The 13,953-nt window shown below is 42.8% G+C and overlaps 1 protein-coding gene across 4 annotated transcripts; it reads left to right on the top strand.

Annotated features, from left to right (window-relative positions):
* The first annotated feature begins 12,028 nt into the window (after positions 1-12,028).
* Positions 12,029-13,858, top strand: cycsb (cytochrome c, somatic b). Of its 4 annotated transcripts, none has more exons than XM_023807543.2 (3): positions 12,029-12,048; positions 13,379-13,553; positions 13,638-13,858. In XM_023807543.2, the coding sequence occupies exons 1-3, from the start codon at positions 12,046-12,048 to the stop codon at positions 13,781-13,783; spliced, it is 324 nt and encodes a 107-aa protein (XP_023663311.1). In that variant the 5' UTR covers positions 12,029-12,045; the 3' UTR covers positions 13,784-13,858. The 4 variants fall into 4 exon arrangements, with proteins under 4 accessions (XP_023663311.1, XP_023663312.1, XP_023663313.1 ...); XM_023807544.2 differs by lacking the exon at positions 12,029-12,048 and adding an exon at positions 12,505-12,649; XM_023807545.2 differs by lacking the exon at positions 12,029-12,048 and adding an exon at positions 12,530-12,649 and having other exon boundaries at positions 13,383-13,553.
* Positions 13,859-13,953: the final 95 nt, after the last annotated feature.

Here is a 13,953-nt window from a genome sequence, read left to right as displayed (position 1 = left end):
TGCAACAGTAGCCCGCAATGCTGTCTTCAGAGTAAAACCCTTGCAGTTCATGTCTTTTTCCAGTTCCCCTGAAGCCTTCCCCATAATCTTTGTAGAAAGCTTGATATTTGCAGTATGCAGAAATCCTGTAGGGTCTCCTATACAGCTCCCTGAAGCTGGGCTGAAAGTCTTTCCAATTCACCACACCTATTGATTGAGTTCTATGTCTCGAGACTGGTCTTGGTCTCGAGACCGGTCTCGAGACCACTTTTACGCTGTCTTGGTCTTGTCACAATCTCGACGGTCTATTGTCTTGGTCTTGTCTTGGTCTTGTCTTGTCTCAGATCGACACGCAACATAACAATCGATAGTGCAACATTATTATTATTTCGCCTTTAGCGCCCTTCAAATGCAACCAATCGATAACATACATGCATTTTGTTGTGATTCAGACATTGGCGCTCAATAATTGTAGCGATACTTAAATGTTAGATGCAGCATCACAGTGAGAAGTAAACCTCGTCAGTTAAAGTACAGAAAAAAATGTCAGCGAATTCTTCTGTCATAAAGTTTGCGTTCATAGAACACAGAGTTTTTTTGCAGCACAGGTGTAAAAAAAAAAAAAAAAAGCATTCGGCAAAATGCAGATTTTGCAGAGTTTCCTTGACCGAGACAGCTTGGACTACCTCAACCTTCACCAGGCACCTGGAGCGTAAACACCCTGAAAGGTAAGCTAGCCAGTAGCCATCTACCCATCTTCAAACTCTTTTACGTACCTTTCCAACCTCAGATGATCAGATCACATATACACTCACCTAAAGGATTATTAGGAACACCATACTAATACGGTGTTTGACCCCCTTTCGCCTTCAGAACTGCCTTAATTCTATGTGGCATTGATTCAACAAGGTGCTGAAAGCATTCTTTAGAAATGTTGGCCCATATTGATAGGATAGCATCTTGCAGTTGATGGAGATTTGTGGGATGCACATCCAGGGCACGAAGCTCCCGTTCCACCACATCCCACAGATGCTCTATTGGGTTGAGATCTGGTGACTGTGGGGGCCATTTTAGTACAGTGAACTCATTGTCATGTTGAAGAAACCAATTTGAAATGATTCCAGCTTTGTGACATGGTGCATTATCCTGCTGGAAGTAGCCATCAGAGGATGGGTACATGGTGGTCATAAAGGGATGGACATGGTCAGAAACAATGCTCAGGTAGGCTGTGGCATTTAAACGATGCCCAATTGGCACTAAGGGGCCTAAAGTGTGCCAAGAAAACATCCCCCACACCATTACACCACCACCACCAGCCTGCACAGTGGTAACAAGGCATGATGGATCCATGTTCTCATTCTGTTTACGCCAAATTCTGACTGTACCATTTGAATGTCTCAACAGAAATCGAGACTCATCAGACCAGGCAACATTTTTCCAGTCTTCAACTGTCCAATTTTGGTGAGCTCGTGCAAATTGTAGCCTCTTTTTCCTATTTGTAGTGGAGATGAGTGGTACCCGGTGGGGTCTTCTGCTGTTGTAGCCCATCCACCTCAAGGTTGTGCGTGTTGTGGCTTCACAAATGCTTTGCTGCATACCTCGGTTGTAACGAGTGGTTATTTCAGTCAAAGTTGCTCTTCTATCAGCTTGAATCAGTCGGCCCATTCTCCTCTGACCTCTAGCATCAACAAGGCATTTTCGCCCACAGGACAGCCGCATACTGGATGTTTTTCCCTTTGCACACCATTCTTTGTAAACCCTAGAAATGGTTGTGCGTGAAAATCCCAGTAACTGAGCAGATTGTGAAATACTCAGACCGGCCCGTCTGGCACCAACAACCATGCCACGCTCAAAATTGCTTAAATCACCTTTCTTTCCCATTCTGACATTCAGTTTGGAGTTCAGGAGATTGTCTTGACCTGGACCACACCCCTAAATGCATTGAAGCAACTGCCATGTGATTGGTTGATTAGATAATTGCATTAATGAGAAATTGAACAGGTGTTCCTAATAATCCTTTAGGTGAGTATATGTAAATAGTACACTGGAACTGGCGCATTAGAATCAATGTTTATGTGTACCAGTTTTATATAAATTAGTGCCGATATAACTGTCAATATCACAAAGACCTATAGACAGATCAGTGTGGTTAATGTAGTGCCTGGGAATTACTATTTATACCTTATAGCAGGTGAAACTATTTTGCCTGGCCACTGGGCAAATTCGTTTCCACTGTAAATTAGCAATGAGAGTGGTGAACTGGTATTTCGCAGACAAAAATGACGTAGGCCTATAGATGGACTAATGTGCGTAACCTGGCACTTAATCACTGTGTGAGTTTTAGAAGGAGAAGCCAATTTTATGGCCTCTGGGCAAATTGTTTTTCCCTGTGTATTTGCAATAGGAGTAGTGTATTAAAAAGTGTTTTCCTTTCAATATTACACAGAGCCATAGACAGATCAGTTTGCATAATCTAGTAATTATGAATTACTGTTTGTTTTTATGAAAAGGCAAGCATGTTTCTCTTGTATATGTGCAACATTAATATTGTATTGCAGGCAGGGGCGCCGCTAGAGATTTTGGGCCCCATGAAAAGCATATCATATTAGAATTTAGAATTAGAATTTTGGTGATCAGTGGTCATTGTTAACACACCACAGCACAGCACACAGTGCGCAACAACGAAATGTGTCCTCTGCATTTGACCCATATGTGACTTTCGTGACATAGCTAGGCCCCCCAGTCCAAACCAATCCAGTTATTTTCCTAATTTTGGAATCGTCCTAGCTTTCCTCCCCCTTACGGCGCCCCTGATTGCAGGGTATTTGACTGTCAGTATAACCTAGATGCATAGACAGATCAGTGTAACCAATCAGTACTCAAATTCAAATATTTTCATGGTGGCCCTAATCCTCTTCTGTACGAACTTCTGTATATAGATCAGTATAATAGTTTGGATTATGAGTAGTGTAAATCTATTTATGAGTCATTATTTATGTGTTGATTCATAGCAATCGTGTTACAGAAGCAAATTCTTTAGACATCTCATCTGCTGGCGAGACCAAGACAATACGAGCATTTCATGACATAGCTGTCTATTAATGTCTTTTTTCATTTATTGTAAATCTGGTACAGTATAATACACAAGGACATATATAAACCGGAAAGAAATAGAATCGTGGTTACCTGACGTTTAAAACGTGTATGCTGAACGGAATATTTATGTATATAAAAAGGCTTCAAAACCCGAATTAATTCTCGAAACTCTGCCATCTAGCGTATTGATTTCAAATTAGATTGTGAACCAGTGTTGCCAAGTCCGCTTATTATAAGCGACTTTGGGCTTGTTTTTTTGTAAAGTCGCTTACAAATATTGATAGTCGCGGGTCGCGTTTTTTTGGGCTTCTTTCTAAAGTGTAGTTGCTTATTTGGGCTTGGTCCCAGCTCCATAATAAGTTATCAAGCAGATATTTTCTATATGTTATTTAAACCATAGACAGATATAAACGATTTAAACGTAGGAGTTTGTCCAGACTGTTCCCTCTGTCCCTCCCTCCCTCCCTCCCCTTTCCCCATACACACAGGAGACAGCAGTTTTTCCCCACCCACATCCTGCTTCTAATTGGCTCTGACCCAGATGGAAACGAGTACTAGCCAATCATAGGCAGGGCAGGGCAATCTGTTTTTTTCTGGTTAGGAAAACGTCAGTGAGTGAGTGACGTTTAAAATTTAAATTTTAAACGTCACTCACTCACTGACGTTTTCCTAACCAGTCAGTCACCATCAGTCACAACTCGCGCGCATTCATTTAAACTAAATGAATGTGCGCGAGTTGTGACTGATGGTGACTGACTGGAATGTAGGATAGTTTTTTTGGAGGAACAAATGCCCGGGACAAAGTGGGCGAAATACGGCAAGAGATATAACAATCTCTTATATATTTATCAAATATATATTTTTTTCTCTTCCCTGAACCTAGGGGGGCTCCGTAGAAAAAGTCACTTGTTTTGGGCTTGTTTTCACAGGCCTGGGGGGTATTCCAGAAAGCTTGATTAACTTACCATTTGGTAAATCTTAACCTCTGGGTTGATATACCCCAAACCCGCATACCATGAGTATGTCGGTTCCAAAACACCTGAGAAGAGTAAGTTCAATCAACCTCCTATTGCTTACCCAGAGTTAATGCGCGTGCACCGTGCATACATAAAGACGTTTTCAATTTGTTGATAAATGTATGATTGCATGTAACTGTACCTACACTTGGCCAATAGGTGGCAGTGTTTGTTAGGTGTGTTTTTGGCGCCACCCCCTATATAAGGGAATGTCCTTTTTCTCTCTCTCTCTTGGCTCTTGGCACTTGGCTCATGGAGAGCGGTGTACCTGTTCGTGTCATTAATAAACTACGCCGGTAATGGCTGAAGATAAAAGTGGCTATACTGATCATTAGAATTATTATCCCGCTGCAAGAAGGCAAGGTAATGCACTGTGGACGTAATTCTGCTAACAGGTTATGGGCCCAGGAAATGGCGGACATGTGCGATAGCACGCCAAGAAATAGCTAGTTAGCTGAAAGTGATAGCTAGTTTAGCGCCGAGAGAACCGGAAAGCTAAATGTAAGCCGAAACGGGAGTTAGGCTAAGCTACAAACACAGAAAGCCATGACGAACAGAAGCAAGACCAAATGGCCCACGTTCGACGGGAGAGCAGAGGAGTATGAGCTCTGGGAAGAAAGGATGTTGTGCTGCATGCACAGTGTCGGCCTGAAACTGACAATCCTGAACGAGCCTGCTGCACCTCTGACGGTGGAGGAACAAGCCCAAGAGGACAAGCTTAATGCGGATGCATATTGCGCGCTCGCGCCATTACTCGACAATACGAGCTTGGGACTGATATTCAGAGACACTAAAGACAAAGGCAGAGAGAGTCTCAGAGTGTTACGAGAACACTACATCGGTAAAGGTAGGCCACGAATTGTCTCCCTGTACATAACACTTACCTCACTGAAGAAAACGGACACAGAGACCATAACCGAATACATTATCAGAGCAGAGCAAATCATTACGGCGCTCAGAGGTGCAGGTGAAGCACCAAGTGAGGGACTGATGATGGCGATGGTTATGAGGGGACTACCAGAAAAGTACAAGCCGTTCACGCTGATGGTTACACATGGTTCAGCGGATATGAAGTTGGGAGAGTTCAAAGCCAAGTTGCGAAACTTTGAGGCATCGGAAGATTCAGACCCAACCGCCGAGGAAGCGGGAGAGCGAGTCCTGAAGGCCCAAGCGGCGCCAAAGAAGAAGGACGCATACGTGACGGACATAGTGTGTTGGCGATGCGGAGAAAAGGGCCACCGGAAAAATAACTGCACAAAGAAAGCTTGGTGTAGTTTCTGCAAAATAACAGGACACACAGATAAAGTGTGTAGAAAGAAGGAACGTGCACAGGGCTCTCGGTGCGCGTGTGCCCAAGATACCGGCCGTGGCGACGACACCCGTAAAGCCAGTCGCGGGCGAGATGGCGTGCAGGGAGCCGCGGGGAGAGAAGACTTCACGTTCGGGGTGCAGTCAGAAGAGGCCAACCGGTCAGGACAACAGCAACCGATCCAGAGAAAAGGGCTGCTCGTTGACACGGGCGCGTCATCCCACATCATCAACGACAGGAGCCGGTTCAAGAACTTTGATATCACCTTCAAGCCCGAGAGGCACAGCATGGAGCTGGCAGACGGGAAGCGCACCTTCGGGTTGGCACAGGGCAGGGGAGACGCACAGGTATACCTCATCGACAGCGAGGGGCGCCGGTGTACAGTGACGTTAAACGCCCTCTACATCCCTTCCTTCCCACAAGAACTTTTCTCAGTTAAAAGTGCCACCGCTAATGGTACCAAGGTGTTCTTTAACGAAGGTAAAAATGTTCTTGTAGCGCCTGGTGGCGCGAGGTTTAACATTCATGTGTGTAAGAGAATGTACTACTTGCAAACTGAGGGTGATGAAAATGATGTGTGTAATGTCAGCCATGATATCCAGACATGGCATGAGATCATGGGCCATTGTAACTACAAGGACATATTGAAATTGCAGGAAGTAACAATAGGCATGCATATTAAAGGTGCAAAGCGTAGGCCTGATAAAGAATGTAGTGTATGCATAGAGGGTAAGTTTACTCAAACAAGAAACAGAGAGCCAACCGACAAAGTAAAGGCACCACTTGAGCTGGTAAACACGGATCTAGCTGGTCCAGTAAGCAATGGATCAATAGAAGGTTTCAAGTATATGCAATCTTTCACAGATGTATGCACAGGGGCGGTGTTTGTTTACTTTCTCAAAGCAAAGAGTGATTCAGTTCAGGCCACTGAGAAGTTCCTGGCCGATGTAGCGCCTTACGGCACTGTAAAATGCATTCGATCAGATAACGGGACTGAGTTCACCAATAGAGAGTTTCAAACACTACTGAGACAGAATAAAATCAAACACGAGACATCTTGTCCCTACTCGCCACACCAGAACGGGATAGCAGAGAGGGAGGGACGCACTCTTTTCGAAATGGCAAGGTGTAAGCTCATTGACAGTGGTCTGCCCAAAAGCCTTTGGCATTATGCCATTCAGGAAGCTGCCTACACCAGAAATCGGTGCTTTAATAAGCACGCGGGTACTACACCTTATACAGCACTGACGGGGAAGAAGTGTGATCTAGCCAAGATGCACAAGTTTGGGTCAGTGTGTTATGCCTATCAGCCAGACAGGGGTAAATTAGATTCTAGGTGCGAGAAGGGACTGTTCGTAGGACATGACAAGGGTAGCCCTGCCTTCCTAGTCTACCACCCCGGTAAACAGAAAGTACAAAAGCACAGATTAGTAAAGTTTGTCACAAAGACAACCTGCGAAAACGAGACTCAGACTAAGGAACTAGAAGTGGACCCCATAGTGAATAGTGAGAATAGACAGACACCACTGTCTAGTACCCTCAACACTGATATACAGACTGATAATCCACAGTCGGTGGAGGATGATGACGAGAAGCACCCTAGGGTGACATCACAGGCCTCAAGTAGAGGGAAATATCCCATCAGAGAGCGTAAACCTCCAGGGTATCTGAAGGATTATAGTCAGGAAGATAGTGACGAGGATGACAGCACACTCACTAGCATGGACTATTGCTACCGAGCTGTTTGTGGTATTCCACTAAGCTTTAAAGAGGCTATGGTATCAACTGAGTCAGAAGAGTGGAGGAGAGCAATGGATGAGGAGTTTCAGTCTTTAGAGGACAACCAGACCTTTACCTTGACTACGTTACCAGAGGGCAGAGAGACAGTGGGAGGTAGATGGGTATATTCAATTAAGGAGGGCAGTGACGGACGTCACCAATACAAGGCTAGATTTGTAGCCAAAGGATATAGTCAGAAGGCAGGGATAGATTATGGCGAGACATTCTCACCTACAGCCAATCTGACCAGTGTGCACGTAGTGATGCAGAAGGCAGTCCAAGACAACTTGATATTACATCAAATGGACGTAAAAACAGCCTATCTGCACGCACCCATCGATCGTGACATCTATATGGAACAGCCTGAGGGTTACGAGAAGGGAGGAAAGGAGCTTGTGTGCAAGTTAAAAGGGTCCATTTACGGCTTGAAACAGTCAGGACGTAATTGGAACGAGATGCTTCACGCATGTCTAGTTGATGATGGTTTCATACAGAACCCAGCAGACTACTGCGTGTACACAAAGGAATCCAAACAAACAGGTAAAGTAATAGTTGTTATTTGGGTGGATGATCTTATCATCGCAGCCAACAGCACCAAGAGTCTGGGGCAGGTGAAGACCATGCTTTCCACTAGGTTTAAGATGAAGGATCTAGGCAAGTTAAAGTTATACAGTTTACAAGTCAATCATAAGTGGGAGTGTTGATAAATGTATGATTGCATGTAACTGTACCTACACTTGGCCAATAGGTGGCAGTGTTTGTTAGGTGTGTTTTTGGCGCCACCCCCTATATAAGGGAATGTCCTTTTTCTCTCTCTCTCTTGGCTCTTGGCACTTGGCTCATGGAGAGCGGTGTACCTGTTCGTGTCATTAATAAACTACGCCGGTAATGGCTGAAGATAAAAGTGGCTATACTGATCATTAGAATTATTATCCCGCTGCAAGAAGGCAAGGTAATGCACTGTGGACGTAATTCTGCTAACACAATTGATCGCCGATTTCACGAGTCAGAATGGAAAATCAAAGTGAAAAAAAGAGAGCGGCATACTTCACAGAGGCGGAGTTGGAAGTTTTAATGCACGCATATGAGGAATTCAAGCCAATAATAATGAAAAAAAGCAATACGGCTGCATCGGCTAAAGAAAGAGTTGGCTTAGCAAAAAATAACGGACAGAGTAAATGCGTGTGTATTAAATTGCAAATTTGACATCGCCTCCCCTTTTATTATAATGCAAAATAATTAAACACGTAACCCTTCCGCATCCTTTTTACTGTTAAATCACTATGAAAGCATTTACTTTTCCTGCCATTCATTTCTTTAGGTTAAAATAACAATGTGTATCGACTAGGAATATATGGTTTCTTATTTAATAAGGTGTAATCCTTCTGGAGACAGAAGAACTTTGAGCCAAGTCAAAATGAAACACAAAAACATTCTGCAAAAAGGTAATTGATTACACGATCACTTAACTATTTATTAAACACGATTTAGTATATTCTTTCTGTCATGTAGCTAATAGAAAAAAGGCTGAAGCCCGTCTAACTGGCGGGAGCCCACCACCACCTCCCCTCACCCCATCTGAGGGCAACCAGTGGTAACCAGCATTGTACTGTCCTGTAATGATTACCTATAGTTAGTGGAAAAAAGTAATGAGTTTGATGATTTTAACAAGGCAAAAAATTAAGGATACACAATCAAGTTACCTGCACATTGATACTATGAATAGATTTCCTCCGCTATCTCGCTGTACTTGTATAGTGACAATAAAGACATCTATCTATCTATCTATCTATCTATTAACATAGTCTCCCTCATTTATTGAAGGAGCTTTAATAGGAATGTAGGTGCCATCAATGCACCCAATTATGAATGAATGAATGAATGCCTTTTATTGTCACTATACATGTATTACATGTATTCCAAATTACATTTGGAAACCCTGAAATAGAAAGTCATATAGGGAAGTATCAAGTGTGTGTGTGTGCAGGATGAATACATGTAGGCTATAGATATAAATAGTATGACTATATATTAAATATGCATCATAGATTTTACTACAAAGGACAAACCTACCACTCTGTGGAATTCCTCTTTAATAACACGCAGAGCTTTATGGACAGGGAACTGTATAAACGTGTGTAAGAAGCGTTAAGTACCAGACATACTGTGCGAACGGCTCTACACACAGTTGCCTTTCCCACATGCTCTGCGTCGCCCATATTGTACAAAAAATGACCTGACGCAAAAAACCGAAGTGCTATGCACAGAATGTTTTCTGTGCTAAGCGCAGACCCGCGGTTTGGGTTTGTGACATTTGCAATATGCGGTTTCAAGAGATGTTAAGTAAATGAACGATTCTTTTGAAAACTGATAACGCTTTTTCAAATAATCATTAGGAAATGACAAGACATCAATACGCGGTCTTATAACGCTCTCCCGGCGAAAAAAACCTTGTATAATTTATGCCTCCACGTTCACAGGATCGTCATCAAAAGGGCACGCCATGCTCAGTAACCTTCTGCAACAAACTTACCCTGGAACATAACCTGCTCAGTAGCAGGTTATCTTCAGAGAGTAAGCTGCTATGGTTACGTACATACCCAGAAAGTTAACCTCCGTTTTTGGAACCGAAAGTTGAGGTTATCCACTAACTTACCCTTAAACTTACCCGGGTATGTCACATAACCTGCTTTCTGGAATACCCCTCTGGTTGCTTATTTATCTCGCGAGATCTGGCAACACTGTTGTGAACGCGCATTTTAAGGGGAAACCTAGGGAAATTGAATTGCCCAGAACACCTGTCTGTTCCCATTGAAGGGCCGAATACTCAGCTGACGTCGTCGTGTGGGCATATTCTGCATTCGGTTATCTCGGCTAAGTCGTGGTACCTACACGCTTTTATTTTACTTTCATCTATTTTTTACAGGCATGGTTCACCAATATTAATAAAGCGTGTAGCAGCCTTGACATAACCTAAATAAGGAATTAAGCTTCATCAAAGTTCGCGTTAAATATATGATTTGTTCAAATTCCAAAACATCTTTAATAGAGCACTACTTACACTAATAATGCGCACTTTTGAAAATGTTTCAATGCGAATGGGTCGCGACTGTCCGACAACTTCCCAGGAGATTCAAACGTATTCTTTAGTATTGTAGAAAAAAGGTGCGTTGTTATTCAAAATATAGTTTACTACACGTACAGTGGCCCATTCTGCACTGACAAATGTTTTTTGTGAAAAAATGACTGGTCAATATGAGCCTAGTTTGGTTCCTGTAGGTGACTTTTTTAGGTGTTTTGGCCACTGTAATATTGACCATATATTGCCATGACATGTGGCCATAGATGTGAATGAAAACACATTTGCAAACACGTGTGATTTTTTCCCCCCACAAATCACGTTGTGTCAAAAACATGGATATTGTGATTTTGGAGGTTATTTCCATTTTTATTAAGGATTATAAAATGTATAAAACAGTGCTTTTTTCTCCCACCAACTGCCTGATACACACTGACCTATGACATGACTGACCACATTTGGTCAGAATGAACCTGGTTGGACCTGTTTATATGGGGGGTATTTCACGAAGCACTTTTAGTGAAAACTCACACACAACTAACTTCGAGTTAAGGGAAACTCGGAGTTTTCGGTTTCAAAAAGCCAACTGAGCCCTGTTATGTTTTCAGACATACAATGGTGCAATCACCACCAGTTGCCATCTTTTATTCCTCTGCTTAATCACACACCTTGTCCACTAGATGTCGCTCTTGACATATTACAAGCCCAACTCTGAGTTAGTTACCGCGGTAACATACCTCGCTGGCAGGTTTAATGCCGGTAACTCTGAGTTTCTCCTCTTTAAATGAACCGTCAGATTGAAGCAGGTACTCTCTCTGACATGGCGTGTCCTTTTCTCGAAAGACCGGTCGACATCGAAGCACAAATTATCCGCAGGAATCTCCGTCGAGAGAGGGGTGATCAGACCCCGTTTAGATATTTTATCATTTACAGATGATTTTCTGTTAGAGCGTTACCGTTTTTCCATCACAGACAATCATTTCTCTCAACAATATTCTTAGCCCCCATTTTGCTCGTCAAACACACCGTGGACATCCTCTCAGTTCCGAGCAAATTCTTTGTACAGCACTTCGCTTCTTTGCTAATGGCAGCTTTCTGTACAATATTGGTGACACTCAACACGTTTCCAAGGCAACCGTCTGTCGGTGTATGACAGGTTACTCTTGCGCTTAAACGTTTCTCTACAGTCTACACGTTTGTGGCATTTCCTGGTCACAGATGTACGTAGTAGAATTATCAAGGAAGAATTCCACAGAATTGCAGGTATGAAGTAATATATTTAATATGCTTTAAGATTTGAAGCAATAAACAATTGTAGGTTAAGACTAGATTAAATTTAAAGTTGAGTTACGCCATACAAAACTAGAAACTGACTGTAGTACCTGTTCAATACTTACGCATTCACTCGGTCAGCTATTTTCTGCCACGCTTGTTTCCGTTCTTTCGCGGCAGTAACTGTGTTTCCTTTTTTTGATATGGCATGCTCATATTCAGCATACGCCATCATTAATAATTCAAGTTCCACTGGTGTGAAATTAGAAACGCGAGATTTGTTTCCCTGTGTTACCATGGTGAATCATTTTCTCTGGATGCCATTGATAAGGCCTTTTATGTGCTCGTGCACGCGTGACAATCAGGGTTAATTGAACTCAGAGTTGTGTAAACTAATAGTTATCACCTGTTCTGAAACCAAAAACTCGGAGTTTGACAGCTCAGAGTTAATTAATCAACTCGAGAGTTCAAGTTTAAACCCAGAGTTTGCTAACCCCGCTTCGTGAAATACCCCCATGGTAAAGTTATTATTATTATTATCATTATTATTATTATTAATCGCGTTTGACAATAAAAACGCAAAGCATAATATCGGAAGATTTCGGGATGGGGTGACGTCATCCGAAGTCACAAATCACGAGCAACAAAAGAACACTCTGTTTACTAGTTTATCTTTACCGCGGCGTTTGACTACAGAAAGAGAGAAAAACCAGCTTGCTATAACGACTGCGTTAGCAAAGTGGTTTCTCTGAATTAGAAAAAAAACAGGCACAGAAATGGAAACTTCTTAATACAACTTGCAACATCTCTTTTAAACAAAACAGTTCAAATAAAAAATAAATTAGCCCATCTTATTCTTGGAGCTACGACATAAACGGGCTATTCGGACCCCATCCAAGCCGCTCCCTCAATAATAGTAATAATAACCATTATTAATTATCGTTCAAAATTTCGTAATATGGGCCGGTTTCTATGGTCGCTTTTGGTGACGTGTTTCTTCGGTGCCCGTCGTAACCGCCTATTTTGGTCGGTTTGATTACGCATTTCTTCCGCGCCCTGTGATGTACTGACCTTCTTCGGCGACTGATCACTAACTGCTCATATATCCTCGCCGGTGCGGTAAGCTTGGTTGTTCCTTAATAGATTGTTAGTTTCACTGTATTTTCCTGTTCCTTCTTGTTTCTTACGGCTTTAGTGCCTGATCGAGATTAAATTCGTTTATATTGGGACAGATGTCCTTATTTCAATGGAAAGATTGTCTCAGCCAAAGGGGGTGTTTTACTGGCCCATAATAATTGTTTCTCTTAAACGCTCAGGGTTTGATACTGATTAAAAGACAAGCGGTAAAGCGGTTTAGCCGTCGACTATTCTCGTTTTCTCATGAAGAGCTGTCGTCGTTTATTATAAATGCCCGTTTCGAATGTATTGTAGCTTCTCTTGGCTCCAATCAGTTTCTCTCCGTACCAGATCGGCTTGAAGACGCGGGGTCAGAAACTCAAGGTTAAGCTCGATTTACGACTGGCCGGCTGTGCTCCTGAACCTGCTGTCCCTATGTTCAGTGCTAAAGGGATGTTAAACGGAATAATGAGCCGTCATTGACCTGCTAAAAGAATATTTTGAGAAGGGTTTTTCAGGGCAGCAAATCCATAATATTTTGATTAATTCGGTGATTCGTAGACTACCTGTATCTGGCGATAATAGGACCGTTTCACACTGTGTCCTTTCAGCTAGTGACCTCAGAACTGATTGCCATCACAGCCTCCCGCTGACAGGCCATCGTGATAAGCTCCTTTCCCTGAAGGAAGGTGTCCTACTCTATGCTGACTGTATGATGTTTCTCTTTTTCAGACAGATATGGGTGACATAGAGAAGGGCAAGAAAGTGTTTGTGCAGAAGTGTGCACAATGTCACACAGTGGAAAGGGGAGGGAAGCACAAAGTGGGCCCTAATCTGTGGGGTCTATTTGGCCGTAAAACTGGTCAGGCAGATGGCTTCTCCTATACAGATGCCAACAAGACCAAAGGTAAGTGGGGCAGCCATGCACATGGCCTAATTTCTGGGCAGAAAGCTCAATGTTATTGCTGATGACATAACCTTATAACTGCAGGCATCATCTGGGGAGAAGATACCCTGATGGAGTACTTGGAAAACCCCAAGAAGTACATCCCAGGAACCAAGATGATCTTCGCGGGCATTAAGAAGAAGGGAGAGCGTGCCGACCTCATTGCATACTTAAAGTCTGCAACATCTTAGGGCTCCTATAGATTTATATACCTCTGTGTAATGTTTTACTCTAATAGTTTTAAAAGTAATAAAAGGCTAAATATCTGTTGTCTGGAGTCAACTGACTCAACTGCCTAGCATGCTAAAGAGCAGCCATAGGGTAAGGAGGAAGATGTGTTGTGCATGTCAGTGTAAAAGGG

This window comes from Paramormyrops kingsleyae, chromosome 1 (genome assembly GCF_048594095.1).
Source record: "Paramormyrops kingsleyae isolate MSU_618 chromosome 1, PKINGS_0.4, whole genome shotgun sequence".
Lineage (NCBI taxonomy): Eukaryota > Metazoa > Chordata > Actinopteri > Osteoglossiformes > Mormyridae > Paramormyrops > Paramormyrops kingsleyae.
The sequence above is the reverse complement of the archived record's forward strand: the minus strand, read 5'-3'. Positions and strand labels throughout refer to the sequence as shown.